Source organism: Silene latifolia, chromosome 11, assembly GCF_048544455.1.
Source record: "Silene latifolia isolate original U9 population chromosome 11, ASM4854445v1, whole genome shotgun sequence".
Classification (NCBI taxonomy): domain Eukaryota; kingdom Viridiplantae; phylum Streptophyta; class Magnoliopsida; order Caryophyllales; family Caryophyllaceae; genus Silene; species Silene latifolia.
Genome location: NC_133536.1, coordinates 159,566,341 through 159,585,773, shown reverse-complemented (window position 1 = coordinate 159,585,773; position 19,433 = coordinate 159,566,341). Strand labels below are relative to the sequence as shown.

General features: G+C 37.2%; 1 protein-coding gene across 2 annotated transcripts; it reads left to right on the top strand.

Moving 5' to 3' along the window:
- The first annotated feature begins 535 nt into the window (after positions 1 to 535).
- LOC141612021 (L-arabinokinase-like) lies at positions 536 to 18,971 on the top strand. Of its 2 annotated transcripts, none has more exons than XM_074430721.1 (29): positions 536 to 1,135; positions 1,878 to 1,985; positions 3,224 to 3,292; positions 3,561 to 3,644; positions 3,795 to 3,871; positions 4,535 to 4,601; positions 6,154 to 6,211; positions 6,295 to 6,362; positions 6,456 to 6,518; positions 6,784 to 6,837; positions 6,929 to 7,031; positions 7,126 to 7,235; positions 7,338 to 7,457; positions 10,865 to 10,921; positions 11,115 to 11,296; positions 11,368 to 11,524; positions 12,119 to 12,202; positions 12,558 to 12,683; positions 12,952 to 13,082; positions 13,161 to 13,242; positions 13,875 to 13,962; positions 14,969 to 15,012; positions 15,110 to 15,205; positions 15,397 to 15,473; positions 15,765 to 15,965; positions 16,668 to 16,833; positions 17,367 to 17,438; positions 18,015 to 18,218; positions 18,676 to 18,971. In XM_074430721.1, the coding sequence occupies exons 1-29, from the start codon at positions 1,025 to 1,027 to the stop codon at positions 18,787 to 18,789; spliced, it is 2,973 nt and encodes a 990-aa protein (XP_074286822.1). In that variant the 5' UTR covers positions 536 to 1,024; the 3' UTR covers positions 18,790 to 18,971. The 2 variants fall into 2 exon arrangements, 1 of the variants encoding a protein (XP_074286822.1); XR_012528941.1 differs by having other exon boundaries at positions 556 to 1,135; positions 16,079 to 16,833.
- The last annotated feature ends 462 nt before the right edge of the window (positions 18,972 to 19,433 follow it).

Sequence of the window (19,433 nt, the reverse complement as noted above, 5' to 3'; positions counted from 1 at the left end):
ATACCTAAGGGGTTATAAGTGAGACTTTTCCAAAAAAAAATATATACAAATATATTTAGCTTAATGTTTTCAGTTAAAGTATAAACTTTAAAGTTGATCTACATTATTTTTTTCTATCAATTATCTTTCCCTCACTCATGATCCATCTTTGCCATCATCTTGGATGACATTTGCATTCGTACTCGGCGTCATGAGTGGTTGTTTTCTCGGCGTCATGAGTGGTTGTTTTCAAGTTACGTGTATGGTATTTTGATATATTGTGAATGTAAACATGAAAGATTGTCTTCTTTGTCTTTACTGTTACATTTTCAATAAATTTCATGATATTTCAAACTAAATCGTACATTTTAAGTTAGAAATTGTACGCTAAATTAAAGCGAGATCAAACCCATGAGAAAACACATACTCTATCCAAACCCATTAGAATTAGGTATGAGTCTACAAATTTAAGACCCCGACGAATACAAATCAGGTATAGGTCCCTCATAAAAATACAAATACGGGTATAAATTTTATAGGACCCTACTTACATCTTAGATAGCGACGAATTGATACATTCCCCGGATAAAGAAATTTTGTCAAGTTGGTGAAAAAGGTGATAGTTACACGTCTTATCATAGTATGATTTAATTCGAAATAGAGAGTGGATAAGATAATTAGGCCGTCATTGTCAGAGTGATCAAGTGAGTAACAAATTTGTCCAACATTAGAAACAAATCCCAATCATCGTTACTTACCAGCTCCATGACAAATCACCTTTCTCATTCTCCTTCTTCTCTTTCCTCCATTTCAATTCCACCTAATTTCTCTCCATTAATTCATCAACTTCTTCATTTAAACCCCTCAATTTCATTTGTAATTCTCAATTTCCCAATTTAATTATAATTCCGCTGCTTCAAATTACTTCTATAATGTTCATTATTTTGCTAAATTGAACAATTTTATACTTTTGATAATCATTTTTCGGTACTATTTATCCATTGAATTTTGCAAGTTTTAATCAAAATTGTCGATTTAATTAATAATGAGGATTGAGAATGAAGGTGGTGATGATGTATCGGTTCCACCGAGGCACCTTGTTTTTGCGTATTATGTAACTGGACATGGATTTGGTCACGCCACTCGTGTTGTTGAGGTCTATATTCTCCCTTTTCTCTCTTTTTCTGATTTTATTTCAGTCAGTTGTTGAAGAATGGTTGCGCTTTGATTATTGAGAATTTGCGATTTTTAGTTAAAATTTCGATTTTTTAAGAGGTTACTGTATCGCATTACAAGTTCTAGTTACTTTGACTTGGAATTCTGGTTCCGTCACTGGCTCACTGCCGTCATTGTACTTTTCGTATTTTTAATTTTGGCAATTGTTGACCATGATCATTTGGATATGCAAGTGTCAATGTGTCATCCACTCGAAAACCTTTTGATAGCTAAAGGTGTAAGTTTGAAGAAATGTACGAGTTTTGGCTGAATTATATATTGGAAAGTCAACACTTGATTTATGGTGTTATTAGGGAAGGTCTACATCTTGTTGTTATAGGTCGAGTTCATACTTCAATGATGTCTTAACTCTTTAACATTCTTTAGTTCGTGAAGTTTGATAATTTTCAGTGGCGATAATGTCAATGATTTGATTTGGTAGGGTTAATCACTTGATGTATGGTTTTATTTGTTTGACTATTCACTTGAAGACTACTTCATTATCATTTGTTTGTTCTTTTGGATATCCTATATATTCAGAAATTCTCTATGAAACAATTGGTAAAACAAGAAAGATTTTTCAATAAACTTTTGTTCCTTGTTTCTTTTAATTTTTATGCTCTTGGTCATAATACATTGGGTATCCTTTTCATTTTTCTTCTTTAATATCACATTTTCACCAGGTTGCTCGAAATCTGATTCTTGCCGGGCATGATGTTCATGTGGTCTCAGCTGCTCCTGACTTCGTGTACACTAGTGAAATTCAATCTTCTCGCCTTCAAATTAGAAAAGTAAATTTTCTGCTTTTAATTCCTGTCTACGTCTCTCTCTTAATTGTTAAATTTGTGCTTGAAGAAACCAATGTATAGATATTTCAAGATGGAAGTAATAATTGTTGCTAATGCGTAAAAAACAAAAGGCTGGCACTTTCTATAGGAACTCCTTGATGACTTTGTCATTTGATTGTGACTTATAAACAATATAAGGTATTACATTATTAATGTATCTATCAGAAGGGACATGCTTCGTGGCAATAATTTTTTCATGGAGGTATTCGTTCTTCTGTGGGTAGAGGGGTAATACTGCATACATCCGATCCCCCTTACCCTGTCGTTTGAAGGAACCCTTGAGGCATTCGGTAATGTTGTTATTGTATTGGTGCTTGTGCATTACAAAGAATCGTAATTGGAGTTCATCAGGAATGGTCGATCTTAAACATGGCGAGATGTTTCATGGAGCTTCCGTTGGTTTCTTTTGTATTTACATTGTTTTGTTAATTATGTCTTATGTGCTGATGACTTTACAGTTATACCTGCAAGTTCATTGTTTTCATGGTATAAACGGTGTTGGAATTACATAAAGTGAGAACAGTTCTACCACACGTGTACTTTTGCATGAGAACAGTGTATCTATGTTTAATTGGTAGTCTGCAATTTGAAACTGTTTCTTAAGATAGATGGTCTGTAGGGCGGAAAAAAGTAAAAGCCGCTGTTGTAGCACTTTTATATGTTTGAATATAGGATGAATACTATCTTGAAGGAGAGATTAAAGGATAAAACTAACAGTCAAGAGTTGGTACTTGTATTTTCTAAGCTGACACCATGCATATAAGTATATATCTGAGTAAACAGTGCGTTAATACTGAAATAATTTGGGGTTAGCTGACATGAATCATCCTTTGAAATCGTCAATGACGGATTGCATACATAAATTAAATGAAATAAAACAAATGCGGAAAAGGGGAAAGGGAAACATGCAACTTGATAACTACATCGATCTAAACATAAAGCTCTGAAAGTCATAAAACGAAAAAAACTCCTGGTCTAAAAAAATTAACCAAATAATATTTATAAATTAAAAAATTATAATGATAAAGATAAGTAAGAAACATGTTATCTTTCATATGAGAATTTATTAGTCATATACCAGATTATTCATCATATGCCAAATTAGTAAATGGGCCATAATGATTCTCTCTAAATCACTTTTGGTTGGGTTATTGACATGAGGAAGTAATTATTTACTGCAGGTCCTGTTAGACTGTGGAGCAGTTCAGGCAGATGCCTTGACAGTAGATCGCCTGGCCTCCTTGGAAAAGGTAACTTGCTAACATTGCCTGTGATGGTACATCTTTGGAAAGGCATTTGGTATCTTACTTTGGAAAGGTAAAAAGCCCAGAATAACAATAGCTCTTATGCCCACATTGCGGGGAGCGGGGAAGAAAAATATAGTGAAGTTCCTAGATTAATTTCAAGCTAGGCATGTTCTTGGGGTATTAATAGAAGTCAACCATTTGCCTTATCCTTTCTTTACTATTGAGTTTTGAGCATAATTACTCACCATGTTTCTATTTTGCTTTTTTTTAGTACCATGAGACAGCTGTGGTTCCTCGAGAGTCTATTTTGAGGACTGAAGTTGAGTGGCTGAACTCTATCAAGGCAGACTTAGTGGTAATTCATTGTTTCTACATATCTGTCTACCCTCCCTAGACCTATTCATTTTACATACGTCAAATATTAATGTATTAACCAGGGAGGTATTAGATATACCTATCATGGCATTCGTGGCTTTTTGACAAAAGTTGTGTTTTTGCTGAATAGATTTCAGATGTTGTTCCTGTTGCATGCCGTGCTGCTGCCGATGCTGGAATCCGTTGTGTGTGCGTCACAAACTTCAGGTACAACGTCCTCCTGACTTTTTTGTTTTTTTGATGGAAACATCCTCATGACAAATACTGAATTGAAAAACTGGTACTTCTTAATTAATTCCTTATTGGCTTCATTCTTTTAACTGTGAACTAGTCCAACAGATCAGTGTTAGTTATATATCTAGTGTGAATAAAATCCAAAAAATGCATGATTTTAGTAAGGCTTTTGTTGGAATATAAACCCATGTGTGAGTGTCCCATATTGGTTGGAGAAGAGAGATTGTACTAAATCAAGAGAGCTACTCCTCCAATCGCCAATTGGTTTTAGGATGTAACCTCACTTGTGTTTGTCGAGTGGTCCATCTCTCCCCCGTTCGGGTAAGGCTCAGGCCCATGTTCATGTTCTAACAGCTTTGATATAGGAATCTGACATATAGCAGTAAAGGACCGACCATGAGAAATTACTTGTTTTAATTGAGTTTCCATACTAAAATTTGTCACATTTAGTCTGGAGCTTCTCTGATTGTTTGTTTACCTGTTCTCTTTTTAGATTCTGACATTCAGTAGCCATGATGTTTACATTATTCCATCATCTAAAACTTCTTTCTATAATTCTATCCTAAACTGTCTTCCTTTCCAAAAAAAAAAAATCCACTTCACTTAGGTTTTTTTGTGTGTTTTTTCTTCTGACAGCTGGGATTTCATTTATGCGGAGTATGTAATGGTTGCTGGAAATCATCACCGTTCAATAGTTTGGCAGGTATGTTAAATATATCATATTCAGAGTTGGGATTTCATTTACGCGAGCTTTAAAGAATTTCAGGACCATGTAATAATATAATACTCAAGGGAAAATAGACAGCTAATTTCCATGTGTAATCTTGGTAGTAAAAATAACCAAGAATAGGTGAAGCCATGTCATTTTTCAAATGTGTAGTACGCGATTTTGTCACTGAATGAACTTAGTCTTTCATTCATCCATAATGAATGATATTTTGCGATGGTGATGTGTGTATGAAATGATATCCCACCCACTAAATATGTCATGGGAAATATTTGGTCTTTGAGTTGCCAAGTGCATTCTACACACGCTTCTTCATTTAAGAGAGCTGTATGTGTCATATGATTTTAACATGAATATACTTGCATTCAGTACATTGTAGACGCTATTTTTCACCGAATCAAAATGACTCATAATGTGCTATGTCATTTCACCTCAATTTTATTCAATATGTTTTATTTGTACAAGAAGACATTAAAGATCTCATGATTGTCACAAGAAGGAACTGCTTGCTAGAGACTATGCATCTTCCTCTTGGTGTCTTTTCTAAGTGCATCTGCTCTCCATCACCATATTTTGCACATTGCCAAGTAACTTCAAATTAAATTGTTTTCAATAACCTTTATCCTTGTTGACTAGCGTCTTCCTCCCTTCACAATCTTATCCAGTCTTCAATCTTCAAGTCTTCTAACTGGGGTATCAGGTTGTCTCCATTTCACGGCCAAATAATCTTAACCAATTCTCCGTCATCTTATCTTCCATAGACATAATCTCCCTATCCATCTCATTTTTGAGTTGATCCTTCTTTGAATCACCACAGATTCACCTTAGCATACGCATCCCACTGCATCTATCGTTGTTTAGTCCATTTGGAGGAGATTTAAATTAGGACATGCTTTGAAAGCAGTTGCACAAAAATTTCTGAAGACAGTTGAAGACTTTGGTCCAACTCTGTTACAATGGGAAGAAGACGTAGAAATACATTCTCTGTGATCAATATCCCTCTCTAGTCTCCAAAAAATTCGTTCTTCTGATAATTGGAGCTTGTCTGCCAGAGTCTTTAGCATTTATAATGTCAACAATGGATTGCCAATATTTTACCTATGTATTCCAGGTCTGTTACAAATGGGAAGATAGCTTTACCACCTTAAAATACATTCTCTATGATCAAGATATCCCCATGCACAGTGACATTCATGATCCTAATGGATGTCTTGTTTTGTGTTGAAGCTCTGCAACTCCCCTCGTACTCCCTTCCTCACTGCAAAATTAGTTCTTGTGATAATTGTAGCCTGTTCTGTCAGAGTCTTTAGTTTTTATTATTTATAATGTCAGCACTCAGCACTAGATTGTCAATATTTTACCTATGTTCTTAAAGTTACGTCCAGGCTCTCTTCCGAACATGCAGTCATTAGTAAACCCATTTTGTGCATGTTTTCCTGTAAAATGCTATACTGCAAATAGTTCTGTTACTTAAGTATCTAGATGCAACATTTTTTAAGCTGGAAATTTAATCTTCTGACATTTTCAGATTGCAGAAGATTATTCTCATGCGGAGTTCCTGATTCGGCTTCCAGGATATTGCCCAAGTTAGTCATGATTAACATGCTACAATATAATTAATTGACATTATCTTATGTGGAGAGCACGTAATACTTACCTTTATTTGCAGTGCCTGCATTTCGCGATGTTATTGATGTACCTCTCGTTGTCAGGAGGTTACACAAATCTCGCAAGGAGGTTTGAATTCTTATCTTCTGATGCTTGCCGTTCGCACTCTCTAGTACTTTTTGTTATTTAATTGTTATTAAGCACTTTAATGCATTTATATAGGTAAGGGAAGAACTTGGGATTGAAGCTGATACAAAACTGCTGATCTTAAACTTTGGTGGTCAGGTAGTTGTCCAGTTGTCCCTTAGTTATGCTTATGAGATAACCTTCTTTGCTTGACCAAGAAACAAATTACAGATTATTTAGAATGAAATCTAGTATCTAACAAGGTACTATATGGGCTGGCCTTCAAGTCTTACATTGTTATCATTGCTCTAAGTTGAATCGCCTTGCTGAATTCTCATCTTTAGACGTGCATGTTTTGAGTATATTATGAATGTTATCATAAACTCTTGGTTATTTGTTTCCATTATTATTTTGTCTTTTGCAGCCATCAGGCTTGAATTTCAATGAAGAGCATTTACCTCCAGGCTGGAAAGGCCTGGTAAGTAGGTTTATGTAATTTTTTTTTTTAATAAACTGAGATTTTTATACTCCACAACTTACACTGTTATCTAATTCCTTTCCTGAAAAAGGTATGTGGAGCTTCTGACAAAGACGTGCTTCCGCCAAGTTTCATAAAGCTAGCTAGAGATGCGTATACACCTGATGTGATTGCAGCATCTGATTGTATGCTTGGTTGGTACTAAAATGTGTAACAGTGTGTGAAAAACTGAAAACATGATTTTTTCAAGAGGTATAAATCATTTTCATTTTTTTTTTTGTATTTCAGGAAAAATTGGATATGGAACAGCAAGTGAAGCCTTGGCATACAAGCTGCCTTTCGTCTTTGTACGCAGAGATTATTTTAATGAAGAACCTTTTCTAAGAAATCTTTTAGAGGTAGGTATTTGAGTTTTAAAAAAAATATGTTTTGATTCCAAGGCATTGCCAATGTTTTTTTTTGTCTGTGTGTCTAATGTCAAAATCTGGTTATCACTGTAGTATTATCAATGTGGTGTTGAGATGATAAGGAGAGATTTACTTACTGGACACTGGAAGCCCTACATTGATCGTGCTATGAGTTTGAAACCCTGTTATACAGGTGGTACAAATGGTGGTGAGGTATGTTTACAACTTGTATGTGATTGGGAAATCTTTGTTATGGCAGCAATATAGAGTAACGAATCTAAGGACTACTTGTTCTCCTTCCCTTATCTCCTTTTTCAAGAAGCTTTTCTGCTAAAACGTAGTAGAGGTATGTGGGCTTTATACTATACATTAATTGAGCACCTGTTCAAAGACCTTAAATTTATTACCCTCGGCTGATGACAGATTAACATAACACCTATGTAGCATATGGGAAACTCCTACCACATACAAGGGTGGCTTCCATTATATTTGTTCTGTAGAAAGTTAAAAATAATCTGATTTATTCTGTTGTACTGGGTCCTCCATGTTTTGGAGAAGTACACAATGTTGGACTCCGAATTGTCATTTGTTGACAATTCTTTAAAAGACCATGAAAGCATTTAATATTGGAGAAAAAAAAGGTAGGCAATAGTGTGTACACATGAAACTTGCAGGAAGCATTTTCCTTGTGTACAGTTAAGCATACGGCAGTACATTGTCAAGCTCTGCCTATATAAGGAGAGTTAGAGCAATGGAATATGCATCCCTCAATCCTCATAAGTGAGTTATAAGTGTAATAATAAGAGCAGTCTTTAAGTCTCTTGTGTATATTACTCTTATTGTAATCTCTGAGTGTGATCAATAAAATCCTAGTGCAACCGCAGTGAGGACGTAGCCAATTTGGCGAACCTCGTTATATTTGCATCCCTGTTATTCTTGTCTTTATTATTGTGTGTGTGATAATACATATCCCTACGAAAATCCCCTACAAACTGGTATCAGAGCCCGGTTGGGCGAGTAAGGGTGAGAGAAGAGTGAACCACAAAAAAATTCGCAATAATGGAAGGAGGTAAAATCATGTTCGATAAATTCGACGGGAAAGATTTTGCTTTCTGGAAAATGCAAATAACTGATTATTTGTATTCGAAGAATATGCATCTCCCATTGGAAGGCTCTAAGCCGGATTCCATGGAGAAGGCTGAGTGGGAAAAATTGGATAGGCAGGCGCTAGGTGTGGTCCGGTTGACGTGGCGTTAAACGTTGCATTCAATGTGATGAATGCGACGACGACGGTTGACCTGATGAATGCCCGGGAGAACATGTATGAGAAACCATCTGCTACAAATACGGTATTTCTTATGCGTAGACTGTTTGGTTTACAGATGCATGAAGGAACCACAATGGCTGATCATATTAATGATTATAATGTGATGACGAGGCAACTTAGTTCGGTAAAAATCGATTTTGATGACGAGATAAAAGCCTTAATTTTGTTATCCTCGTTACCTAGTAGTTGGGATACTACTGTCACTGCAATTAGTAGTTCGCAAGGACAAGAAAAGCTCAAGTTTGATGAGGTACGCGATCTTATTCTAAGCGAAAGTATTCGCAAGAGGGAATTAGGTGAAACCCTGGGAGTCAATGGTGGGAGTGGTTTAGTTGCAGAGGGTAGAGGGAGGAAAAATTACAGAGGTGGTCATCATGGAAGATCTAAGTCACGAGTGAAAGGTGGCCCGACTTGTTGGGATTGTGGTGAGAGTGGACATGTCAAGAGGGATTGTGTGAATCCTAAGAAAAACCGAGAGCAGCGTAGTTATGAGGATGGTAGTACGGCGATAGCTGTTGAGAGTGAGGGTGATCTTTTGGCTGTGAGTGTCAAAGATCCGATGGAGTTTTGGGTGTTAGACTCTGGTTTGTCATTTCACGCTACCCCATGTAAAAATTCCTTTCATAAATTTGTTGGTGGAAGGTGTGGTACCGCTTACCAATTATGGGAAGTGGTGATGTAAAAATCCTGACCCCGAGTGGGGGTAGGTGGGAGCTTACAGATGTCATGTTCATCCCGAACTTGAAAAAGAAATTGATATCTGTTGGAAAGCTCGATGAAGCAGGCTATAAGGTTGTCTTTGAAGGGAGTTCCTGGAAATAGTCAAGGAAGCTATGGTACTAGCTCGTGGGACTAAGAGTGGAACTTTGTACACCACAGCAGGGTGTTGTGACATGAGTAGAGTAGCTGCTGGAGGGATGAAGTCTGAAATTGTTTCACGAGACTTGTCGCGGGATCCGAAAACTATGCATAGTGGGCCTTACACTAAGCACCGTGTGAGTAAAGTCGGTGGCTTGAAGGCGGAAGGTGGTCCGAGAACGCAAAAGGTGGCGGCACATTTGGGATGTGTGCGGAAATTCAAGTAGTTCCAAGGAGGCACGAAAGGGTGTTTCGTTCAGGTGGGAGTGCACGCCCCGAGGAGCGATGGGTGAAACCCGACATGTATGGTTGCCGTTGGGAACAGACTTGGATGATAATGGGTCGAGGTTGGACTGTACCTCGATTGGGCTCTTGCAGTCTGCATGAGCGAAGACGCGGTTGTATTAGGTTGATCTGGTGAATGAGGTGTTTTCCGTGGTACCTCCAAAAATGTCGGAGGTGGGAGATTGTTGTACTGGGTCCTCCATGTTTTGGAGAAGTACACAATGTTGGACTCCGAATTGTCATTTGTTGACAATTCTGTAAAAGGCCATGAAAGCATTTAATATTGGAGAAAAAAAAGGTAGGCAATAGTGTGTACACATGAAACTTGCAGGAAGCATTTTCCTTATGTACAGTTAAGCATACGGCAGTACATTGTCAAGCTCTGCCTATATAAGGAGAGTTAGAGCAACGGAATATGCATCCCTCAATCCTCATAAGTGAGTTATAAGTGTAATAATAAGAGCAGTCTTTAAGTCTCTTGTGTATATTACTCTTATTGTAATCTCTGAGTGTGATCAATAAAATCCTAGTGCAACCGCAGTGAGGACGTAGCCAATTTGGTGAACCTCGTTATATTTGTGTCCCTGTTATTCTTGTCTTTATTATTGTGTGTGTGGTAATACATATCCCTACGAAAATCCCCTACATATTCATATTAGGATCCTTTGCTTTGTGAGATAAACATCTCGCATCAGTTTATATAAAGGAACAAATAAACCCTTCTATCTGAAACCCGTGCCACTGGTTTTCTGCTTACTTTGAAGAGTATTTCCATGAGTTTTAAGTTTTTTTTCTATTACCTTGGAGAACTCTCTTTTGGAATATAGTTTGGGGGTTAAAAAAGATTTTTGGGTGGAGTGGAATACTCGAGTTCCCTTTCTGTGCTGCTGTATGGGTTTGCTATTTGATTATATTTTACTATTTTAGTGCTTTTTAGCCTGGTGGCATTCATTTTGTCATTGAATTAAGAGGTTATGCTCACCTGCATTTGTGTGATGTTCTCTTTCCATATTTATAGTGTTTTTACTTGTCTTTAACGTTTGTAAGTGTCATTTCAATGAGATTATCCGATCCATTTTTTACACATAATGTGTGTACAGCCTTTTTGACACAGAGGAGTTATATGCCGTGATCATTTTCAAAATTGCAGGTAGCTGCACGCATTTTGCAGGATGCTGCTGTTGGGAAATACTACGTCTCAGATAAGGTCAGTGAAGGAATTCCAAGTTACTTGATAAATGTTTCCATCACCATAAAAGTACTTGTAAAAAATTTGCACTTCACTGTCTGCTTCCCTCCTTCATCCCTGGCCTTGTATTGCTCTAACATTTTCTGAAAATTCTATCCTATGTTCTGCTCGTTCTTATTCTCATGTTTTTTTGGTGGATTCTTCAACGCAGTTTAGCGGTGCTAGAAGATTACGTGATGCTATCGTTCTTGGATATCAACTTCAAAGAATGCCTGGTAGAGATCCAGAGCTCAGTATTCCTGAATGGTACGCCAGCGCACAATATGAACTTGGTCGTCGGTCTGGCTCTCCTAAGCTTGGTATTGATGGAGCAGTTGAAGATTCTGAGAGTTTGTGAGCCTCTAAAATCTTTAGTAGTTGTTTTGCTTATGACAGCAGATTCACTGATCTTTTATCTTTCCCAGATACAAGGAGTTCGAAATTCTTCATGGTGATCTTCTTGATCTTCAAGATACAAAAAGTTTTTTGAGTAACTTGGCTGAACTTGGTAAAGATACTGAGAAAAATGCAAAGCATCACAGGCGAGAGAACAAGGCTGCTAAAGCTTTTTTCAACTGGGAGGTTGGTGTTTTCTGTCCTAGGACCCTGCTTCATGCTTCTGGTTGTTAATTGTCAAATTGCTAGGCAATTAACCCTTTGTCACACGAGTATAAAATATTGATTATAGTGCTCGATGCTAACAAAAGAATCTTGTTACCCACTTGCACTTAGTAAAAGAAAGTTCTATTTCTATCGTAAAGCACAGCCAATTTAGAATGATAAAAGATAATTCATCTCAGTTGAATGTAGATTCTTATTTTCTCTTTGCTGGCCACAAAGCTCGACAGTTGGTAGTTTTTCATACCAAAAACAGTATGAGACTGTGAGTGTCATAAGCCTTTATTTTTATCATTTAGGTAGTTGTTTTGACTGTGGAGTATCTTCTCTATTTCTCTGTTGAGATGAAAACTGAACACTTGAGAGGTTGGTGTTCTATTATGTCTAAAACCAATTTAAACAACTGAAAGAAGTCTACAATTTTTGCTGTCTGAAACTATATAATCTTACATGGAGATATATCTAGTTATAAATATCTTCCCTTCCACACCTTACTTATTCTTTTGGCACATAGTACACTTTTTCCGCAGTCTTATATTTTCTCTGTATTACTAATAGGAGGAGATATATGTGACCAGAGCACCTGGAAGGTTGGATGTTATGGGAGGAATTGCTGACTATTCTGGGAGCCTTGTATTGCAGGTGATTCCTTGATAGTCCTCTTTTGGTACCATAATTGTGACTGGTTATGTTCAAGAACTCTATATCAGCTGTGTATTATTTAAAGAAAGTTGACTGTTAAATGTCAAATATTCATTGGTCCTGATTGCCTTTTCAAGTCACTCCGCAGTTTATGCGTCAGGAGACTGTCGTATATGGAACTACAGCTATCTTTCTTTTAATCTGTTATCTAATTATGGAAATCATGATGGCAGATTTCTCTGGACGTCCAGATATGTTGATAGATGTCACCAATTAATGTCGTGGTTTCTGAAATCTTTATTTCATCAGGTGTTATATCCTCTCACTGCTTCACAATTGTCACCTTTACTTGCAGATGCCTATTAAAGAAGCTTGCCATGTTGCGTTGCAAAAGAACCACCCTAGTAAACATAGGCTATGGAAGCATGCACAGGCTAGACAGCAAGACAAGGGACAGGGTCCTTCGCCTGTGCTACAAATTGTAAGTAATGTGTTTTTCTCTTCCATATTGAATTAGCTTCTGAGGTAGAAGAAAATCAGATTAATTGTTCATTGTGATAGTGTGGCATTCGAGAGACTGGAAATTTTGACACTCAAGTTACTAAACAGTTCTTTGGAGAAAAAAACACCCATATAACAGTTGTTTGGCTTTTTGTACTTTCATTAATCACTGTTGACCAAACAGGATTCCACTGCTTACCTATTGATGGCAAACTATTCATGAATGTCATTTAAATTTTTGCTCAAAGGTTTCATTTGGGGCAGAGCTGAGTAATCGTGGTCCTACATTTGACATGGATTTGTCAGACTTTATGGATGGAGACAAGCCAATATCATACGAGGCAGCTCAGAAATACTTTTCCCGAGATCCTTCCCAGAAGTCTGTTTCTGCTTTTGCAGTCTTACTAAATTCTATTTCATCGGTAGTTTTTGTTCTTACATTCATTATTTATTGTAGGTGGGCAGCGTATGTGGCAGGCACAATTCTTGTTTTGATGACAGAATTGGGTGTACGATTTGAGAATAGCATTAGTTTACTGGTACTAGTTTATCTTTCATCTTTTTTTTTTTATAGTACTCCCTCTATCCCAATGGCTTCTTTACACTTTGGTTTCGCACAATTGGTTAGTAGTGGAGAGAGAGTGCAAGCGAATGGAAAAAGGTCACTTGCTTACACTTCATTGCTTGCCAAAAATACAAGTGTGAGATGTCAATGGACCAAGCCAAAACGTAAAATGCAAAGAACCTAGGGGCAAAAGGAAATAATTGATATTGATGTTATCAATACTAAAACTAGAGTGTCAGGGGTTGAACCTCGCCCAATCTACCAGACATGCCAAATTGTCTTTAAGCTTACAGGAACGTGGCTCAGTGGCAGTAAACCAGCTGCAGATGCGAAGAGAAAACACTAAGAATTACATCAAGAAACTTATTACCCAAAAACTCCAGCCAGATAAATAGCAAATACCCCCGTTCGTTTATAAACTTCTTATTACAGTACTTAATTGTGTTGTGTTAATCCTGAGGTACACCGACATCTGTATAAGTTTGTAACATGGATAATGACATCCAATTTATGATGCTTATCTTATTGTACAACCAAACCTATTGGGCACTGATATGTCATTGTTTTATAGTTGGACTTACATAGTTACATGAGATAAACTTGCAGGTTTCTTCCGCCGTACCTGAAGGTAAAGGTGTTTCCTCATCTGCGTCCGTGGAAGTTGCTAGCATGACAGCTGTTGCAGCTGCTCATGGTAAACGCTTACACCTTTGACTTTGTTTCTATTCTTACTTTTTTTTTTTTCCTTCTAATGCTTCTGCTGTCTCTTTTGTGGCTCATATACCGACTTTATATTCATACTTCATCTTTTTATACAGATTTTCCGTTTTGACTTTAGATAGTCTCTTAGACAAACTTGACATTACTTTTTTTGCACTTATGTATCATACTTCCTCTATCTCGATTATATCTTCTTAGTTGTACCTTAAACCAAAGCTAGTATTGGAGTAGGAGGGAAATGGAGGGGGAGGGATTTGGAGGGATCCATTTTCCCTCCTCCAAGGCAAAACAGGATCCCTCTACCATAGGAAAGATTTGAAGAGAAATTGTATCCAAACACTCATAAGTCATACCCCATTCTCCCTCCCCTCGTCTGAGGGTGCTCCCTGTTTCTAGAAGTTAAGCATTGTACAAAGTAAAATCTTCAGTTGAATTTGGTAATTGTTGTGAACAGTAAACACTCATTGTAGACTAAATTTATAGGCAATCACTTACAATGATTGGCTCTGCATATAACACTTGAGGTTAGTGAATTACAATGCCTAACTTTTGATGACTTTCCACCTTACTTTCCGATGAAAATCAAGGAGTCATCAAACATTACTCTTGTAGCCTTGTAGGAGAGTTCCAACTTTTATGGCCTTATGGGTCCCATATATTTATATTCGAATATTTTTGCTATTTTTAATTTATAAAAAAAGTTGGGTAAATGAGGTGGGATCCAAAATTCCCCCCTTTTCGAAAGTCGAGAAATAAAAGTATAGTAAACATACTGGTTATTTGTGGATTAAGTTATACTGCTCATAGATTGGTCGCATCAACAGTAGCCAGTAGCTGATGAACTATTTGGCTGCTACACTTGGAGCTGTAACCATTAAACTGCTTACCGTCTCACCCTTCTATTATCTATTATGTGATTATCTAATACATTTGTTTGTAAAAAAAAATTGATGAGATTTTACGTGTGTATGTATTCTCAGGACTAGATCTCTCTCCAAGAAACCTTGCTCTGCTTTGTCAGATGGTAACTTGCAAACCGCAAAACGGTCCCTCAACTAGATTTGCATAGCTATTCTCACATTTCTCTTGCCATTTTTCTTGATCATCCTACTCTACTTAAGGTTGAAAATCGCGTTGTTGGAGCTCCATGTGGTGTCATGGACCAGATGGCATCAGCCTGTGGTGAAGCAAATAAGCTTTTAGCAATGATCTGCCAGGTAAAGTGCAAATATTGTCTCCTCAATGGAATAATGGACTTTACTTTTATCAGATGCACATATTGGGTACTGACTGCCATATAACGATGATTGTCTCCTAAATGCAATAAATGACTTCACTGCTGTCAGATATTCATATTGGGTATTGACTAACATATATCGATGGTGCTGTTACGTTTGCATTTGCGCAGCCTGCTGAGGTGTTGGGACTTGTAGAAATCCCAAGTCATATACGTTTCTGGGGTATTGATTCAGGAATTCGGCACAGGTACTTTCTTTTACAAACACAGTCACATTCTTTTCTAAACAACTCAGGTGCTATGGGTCACATTCTCTTCTTTTGACTACCTAACTTGGACTTGGTTGCCAAGAGATATGACCATAAAACCATGGTTTGTTGCTTTTCACGGAGATAAAACATTCTCTTATATATGCATTACGATGATGATGTGTTTGCATTTCTGTTAAATATTTGTAATAAACAGTGTTAATATCAAAGTAGTCTTCCTAATTCAGACCCTAACAAAGGATATAATATCAACACCTGGTTCCTCTACAGCGTTGGAGGTGCGGATTATGGATCTGTCAGGATTGGCGCATTTATGGGCCGTGAGATGATAAAGTCATCAGCATCTGAAACATTAACCAATTCACAACTAATCAACGATGCCATGAATCCCGGTGATCCCGATGATAATACTTCTGCATTGTTTGGGTTGGAAGCCAATCTGGATTATTTATGCAATCTAACTCCTCATAGGTAGGCTCTTCCTTGTTTGAGTATGAATTCATATCTCCTCTCGCTATTAACAGATATTTGCACAAGTGACAATATATATTCAACCTTTCTAATTACACGATTGTCTCACTCAGTCACTCTCCTTATCCTGCCATGGGCCAGAGCTATCGAGGAAATGTTGTTGCTTTTACTTTTGTATACCTGAAGAAGAAATGTGAATGAAGTTGTAGGAATGAGGTGTAGCTTTATTTTTATTTTTTTTCGGCCTTACTGATATATCCTTGTTTGGGGTTTCCAAAGTTCTTCCAGAGCATGTGAGTTTTCTATTCTAAGGGTTTCTGTGTGATTGAAGGCACTTGCTGAGACTATTTTTTTTTTTTTTTTTTTTTTTAAAACCTATAAGTTTACCTTGGCTTTTGTATTATGTTCCACTCCCCCTTTTTTTCACTTTTCATTTTATATATTTTCGCATTTTGAGGTGTGCGTTCACCCATGGAGACGGTTCTAAAGGATTATTCATGTCAGCCGACCCCAAATCATTTTGGGATTAAGGCTCTGATGTTGTTGTTGTGAATAATACTAATCGATCACATAATCAATTACCTTTCTTTTATTTTCTCTCCCTCCTTTGGTTCGTTAAGACACCCGTTTTTGTATACTTCTAAAATTTACTTGGGCTTGGCTGTTGTTCCGACTTTGAGAATTGTCTGTTGCAAATTACAGGTATGAAGCTGCTTATGCTAATACTCTACCTGAAAGTATACATGGGGAAACCTTTGTTGAAAGATATAGGAACCACAATGATCCTGTGACAGTTATTGACCCAAAGAGGGCTTATGCTGTTAGAGCATCTGCGAGGCATCCAATCTATGAGAACTTTCGGGTGAAGGTTAGCATTTAATAATGATGTTCTGTTTCCTTATTTATGGGGAAGACACTTGTACTTGTGCAAAGCAATTAATGATGCAACAGCATGTAATTTCTAGGCTGTTGCTACTTGTTTAAACTTGCAGAAAAAGCCTTGAATAAATGGTACTATTGGAAGGTTTTAAAATATTCATCCTCCCTTCATTTTAGTGCATAACTGCATAAGTGTGAGGGGAATAAAGTCATAAACTCAAATGGGGGTTGCCCACCGTAATAGAGATGGAATATGTATCCTATGAAATTTTTTTTGTCAGTGCTGCATAGGTTGAAATTCGTGCACTATCATTTATGCATGTCAACCATAATGTTACAGCTCAAAAATATACCCGTAACATTTTGCTTTCTTCATAATTTTTTGCTAGTGATGTGTGATTGCCCACTCCCTTTTATTTATGTATATAGAATCCATAGAGCAAGTTCCTAGGATTTTGTCATATATATCAGTTCCCTATTATCTCCCAAGTTGACACTAATCTATGTTGAATTGGCCATTAGGCGTTCAAGGCACTTCTGACGTCTGCAGCCTCTGAGGACCAGCTGACTGCTCTTGGGGAGCTTATCTACCAGGTGAATTGTCAATAACAGTCTTCATGACCTATTTATTCAAAAGTAGATTTACCCTTGAATTTATACAAGGGACTTAAGATGTTGCTTCAGTCCTAGAATAAATACTTCAAATCCAAAAGCTGTCACAGCTCTTTTACTTGTACTCCCGGTCTTCTCATCTCACTCAGTATCACCAGCCTAAAATTTGATGATAGAGATAGAGGCAGGCTTCACCGCGCGAGAGGATGATATGGGTTGGGCAATTAGGACTTGAAATCTTTTTCTCCTTCTCATTTACTTGTGATATTTCTTGTGCTCTATGACGTTTATATTACTCAAATGTCAAAAAGTGTCCGATAATCCTTCTAGCAGGCTACATGACTTTTCACTCATAAAGGATCTCATTGAATGTATTTTTGTTCATTTACATGGCCCACCAATGTTTAAAGTTGAATAGCAACATGTTCTAACAAACTTATAAATGATGTTGCTTTGACCAACTCTTATCTGTAGAAAAAGCCCAAAAATGTCAAATTTTGAAGCCGGAAACTTGACGTTGGTGATTCCACAACATTGTGACCTTTTTTTTTTTTGCAGTGTCACTACAGCTACAATGCTTGTGGTCTCGGCTCAGATGGGACGGATAGAATTGTTGAGCTGGTTCAGGAAATGCAGCATGCCCCGACATCTGAACCTGAGGATACTGCATTATATGGGGCCAAAATCACAGGTGGAGGCTCTGGAGGAACCGTTTGTGTCGTTGGGAGGAATTCCATGAAAGGTAGCCGACAAATTTATGAGGTATGTTCTTTCTAAAAACATTAGTGGGATAGTTTGGATACCTACAGATGACACCCCCCATCCCAGAAAACCAAAAAAAAAGGAACAAATAAACAAACAAAAAGGCTGGCTTATGTTGCTCAATCACTCCATATTTTCTCGCGTCATTGGTTATGATACTTAAGACAGACAGTCACGTCATTTTAAACCAAACACGAGTAGTTTTGATTGATAGCCGAGAACGTCATGTGCATAAATCACTTGCATATGCATCCGTGTTTGAGTAACATAGGGCATAACGCCATGCATATCAAAGCCTTAATTCGCCATTATCATCTATGATGATTCGTTGCAGTGGGATGTTTTCATGTCCGTTGCAATTGATAGTTCATTAAGTGCGCACATTAACCCCTCAATAGTTCAGTCAACCAAAAAAATGAAGGCCTTCGTATTGATAGAAATGTTTACTCCTCTACAGATTCAGCAGAGATATAAAGCAGCGACTGGATATTTGCCATTTTTGTTTGAAGGTTCATCCCCAGGTGCAGGAAAGTTCGGTTATCTAAAGATTCGACTCAGATCTTTAAGTTAATCGAAATCCTTTGCTCTTACACCAGGATTGGTAGAAAAAGCCATATAATTTCAAAGGATTGCTCTTACCCCCCAAGTGCCACGTGTTAAATATGTATCTGATTTTTTTTCTAGATTTCTTTTCTAGCTGGAACCTTTGATCAACATGTTAATTTTCATCTATGAAATGAATGTTCCGCTGCTTCCTTAGTTTTTATTTTTATTTTTATTTTGTGAAAATTGCTACACAAGTTTCTAATCCTCCGGCTTAGAAATATAGAAGGGTAAAGCTGACAAAAGTTGATTGATCTGGAAAACCGAACAGGAATTGCCCAAAACTGCCTGACGTAACTCAAAAATTTAGTTACACATCACTGAGACGATCCTCAGGGCTGTTAAACAGGTAGCCGATAACCGATAACTCTCCCTTTTGCCTTAATAATGATCCAAATAAGATTAAATTGGCCCCCTTTTTTTTTTAATTATTTTAACTTATATCTAACAAATGCATTTTATGAGTGGTTTTAATGAAATTATCAGTCAAGTTTGAGAACATTAGAGAAAATATTGTTGATAATCTAATATCATAGCGAACCAAACCGAACCTATTTGTCGATGACCCAAACCAACCTCAACCCATTTGTCAAGCATCAGGTCATTCATTTT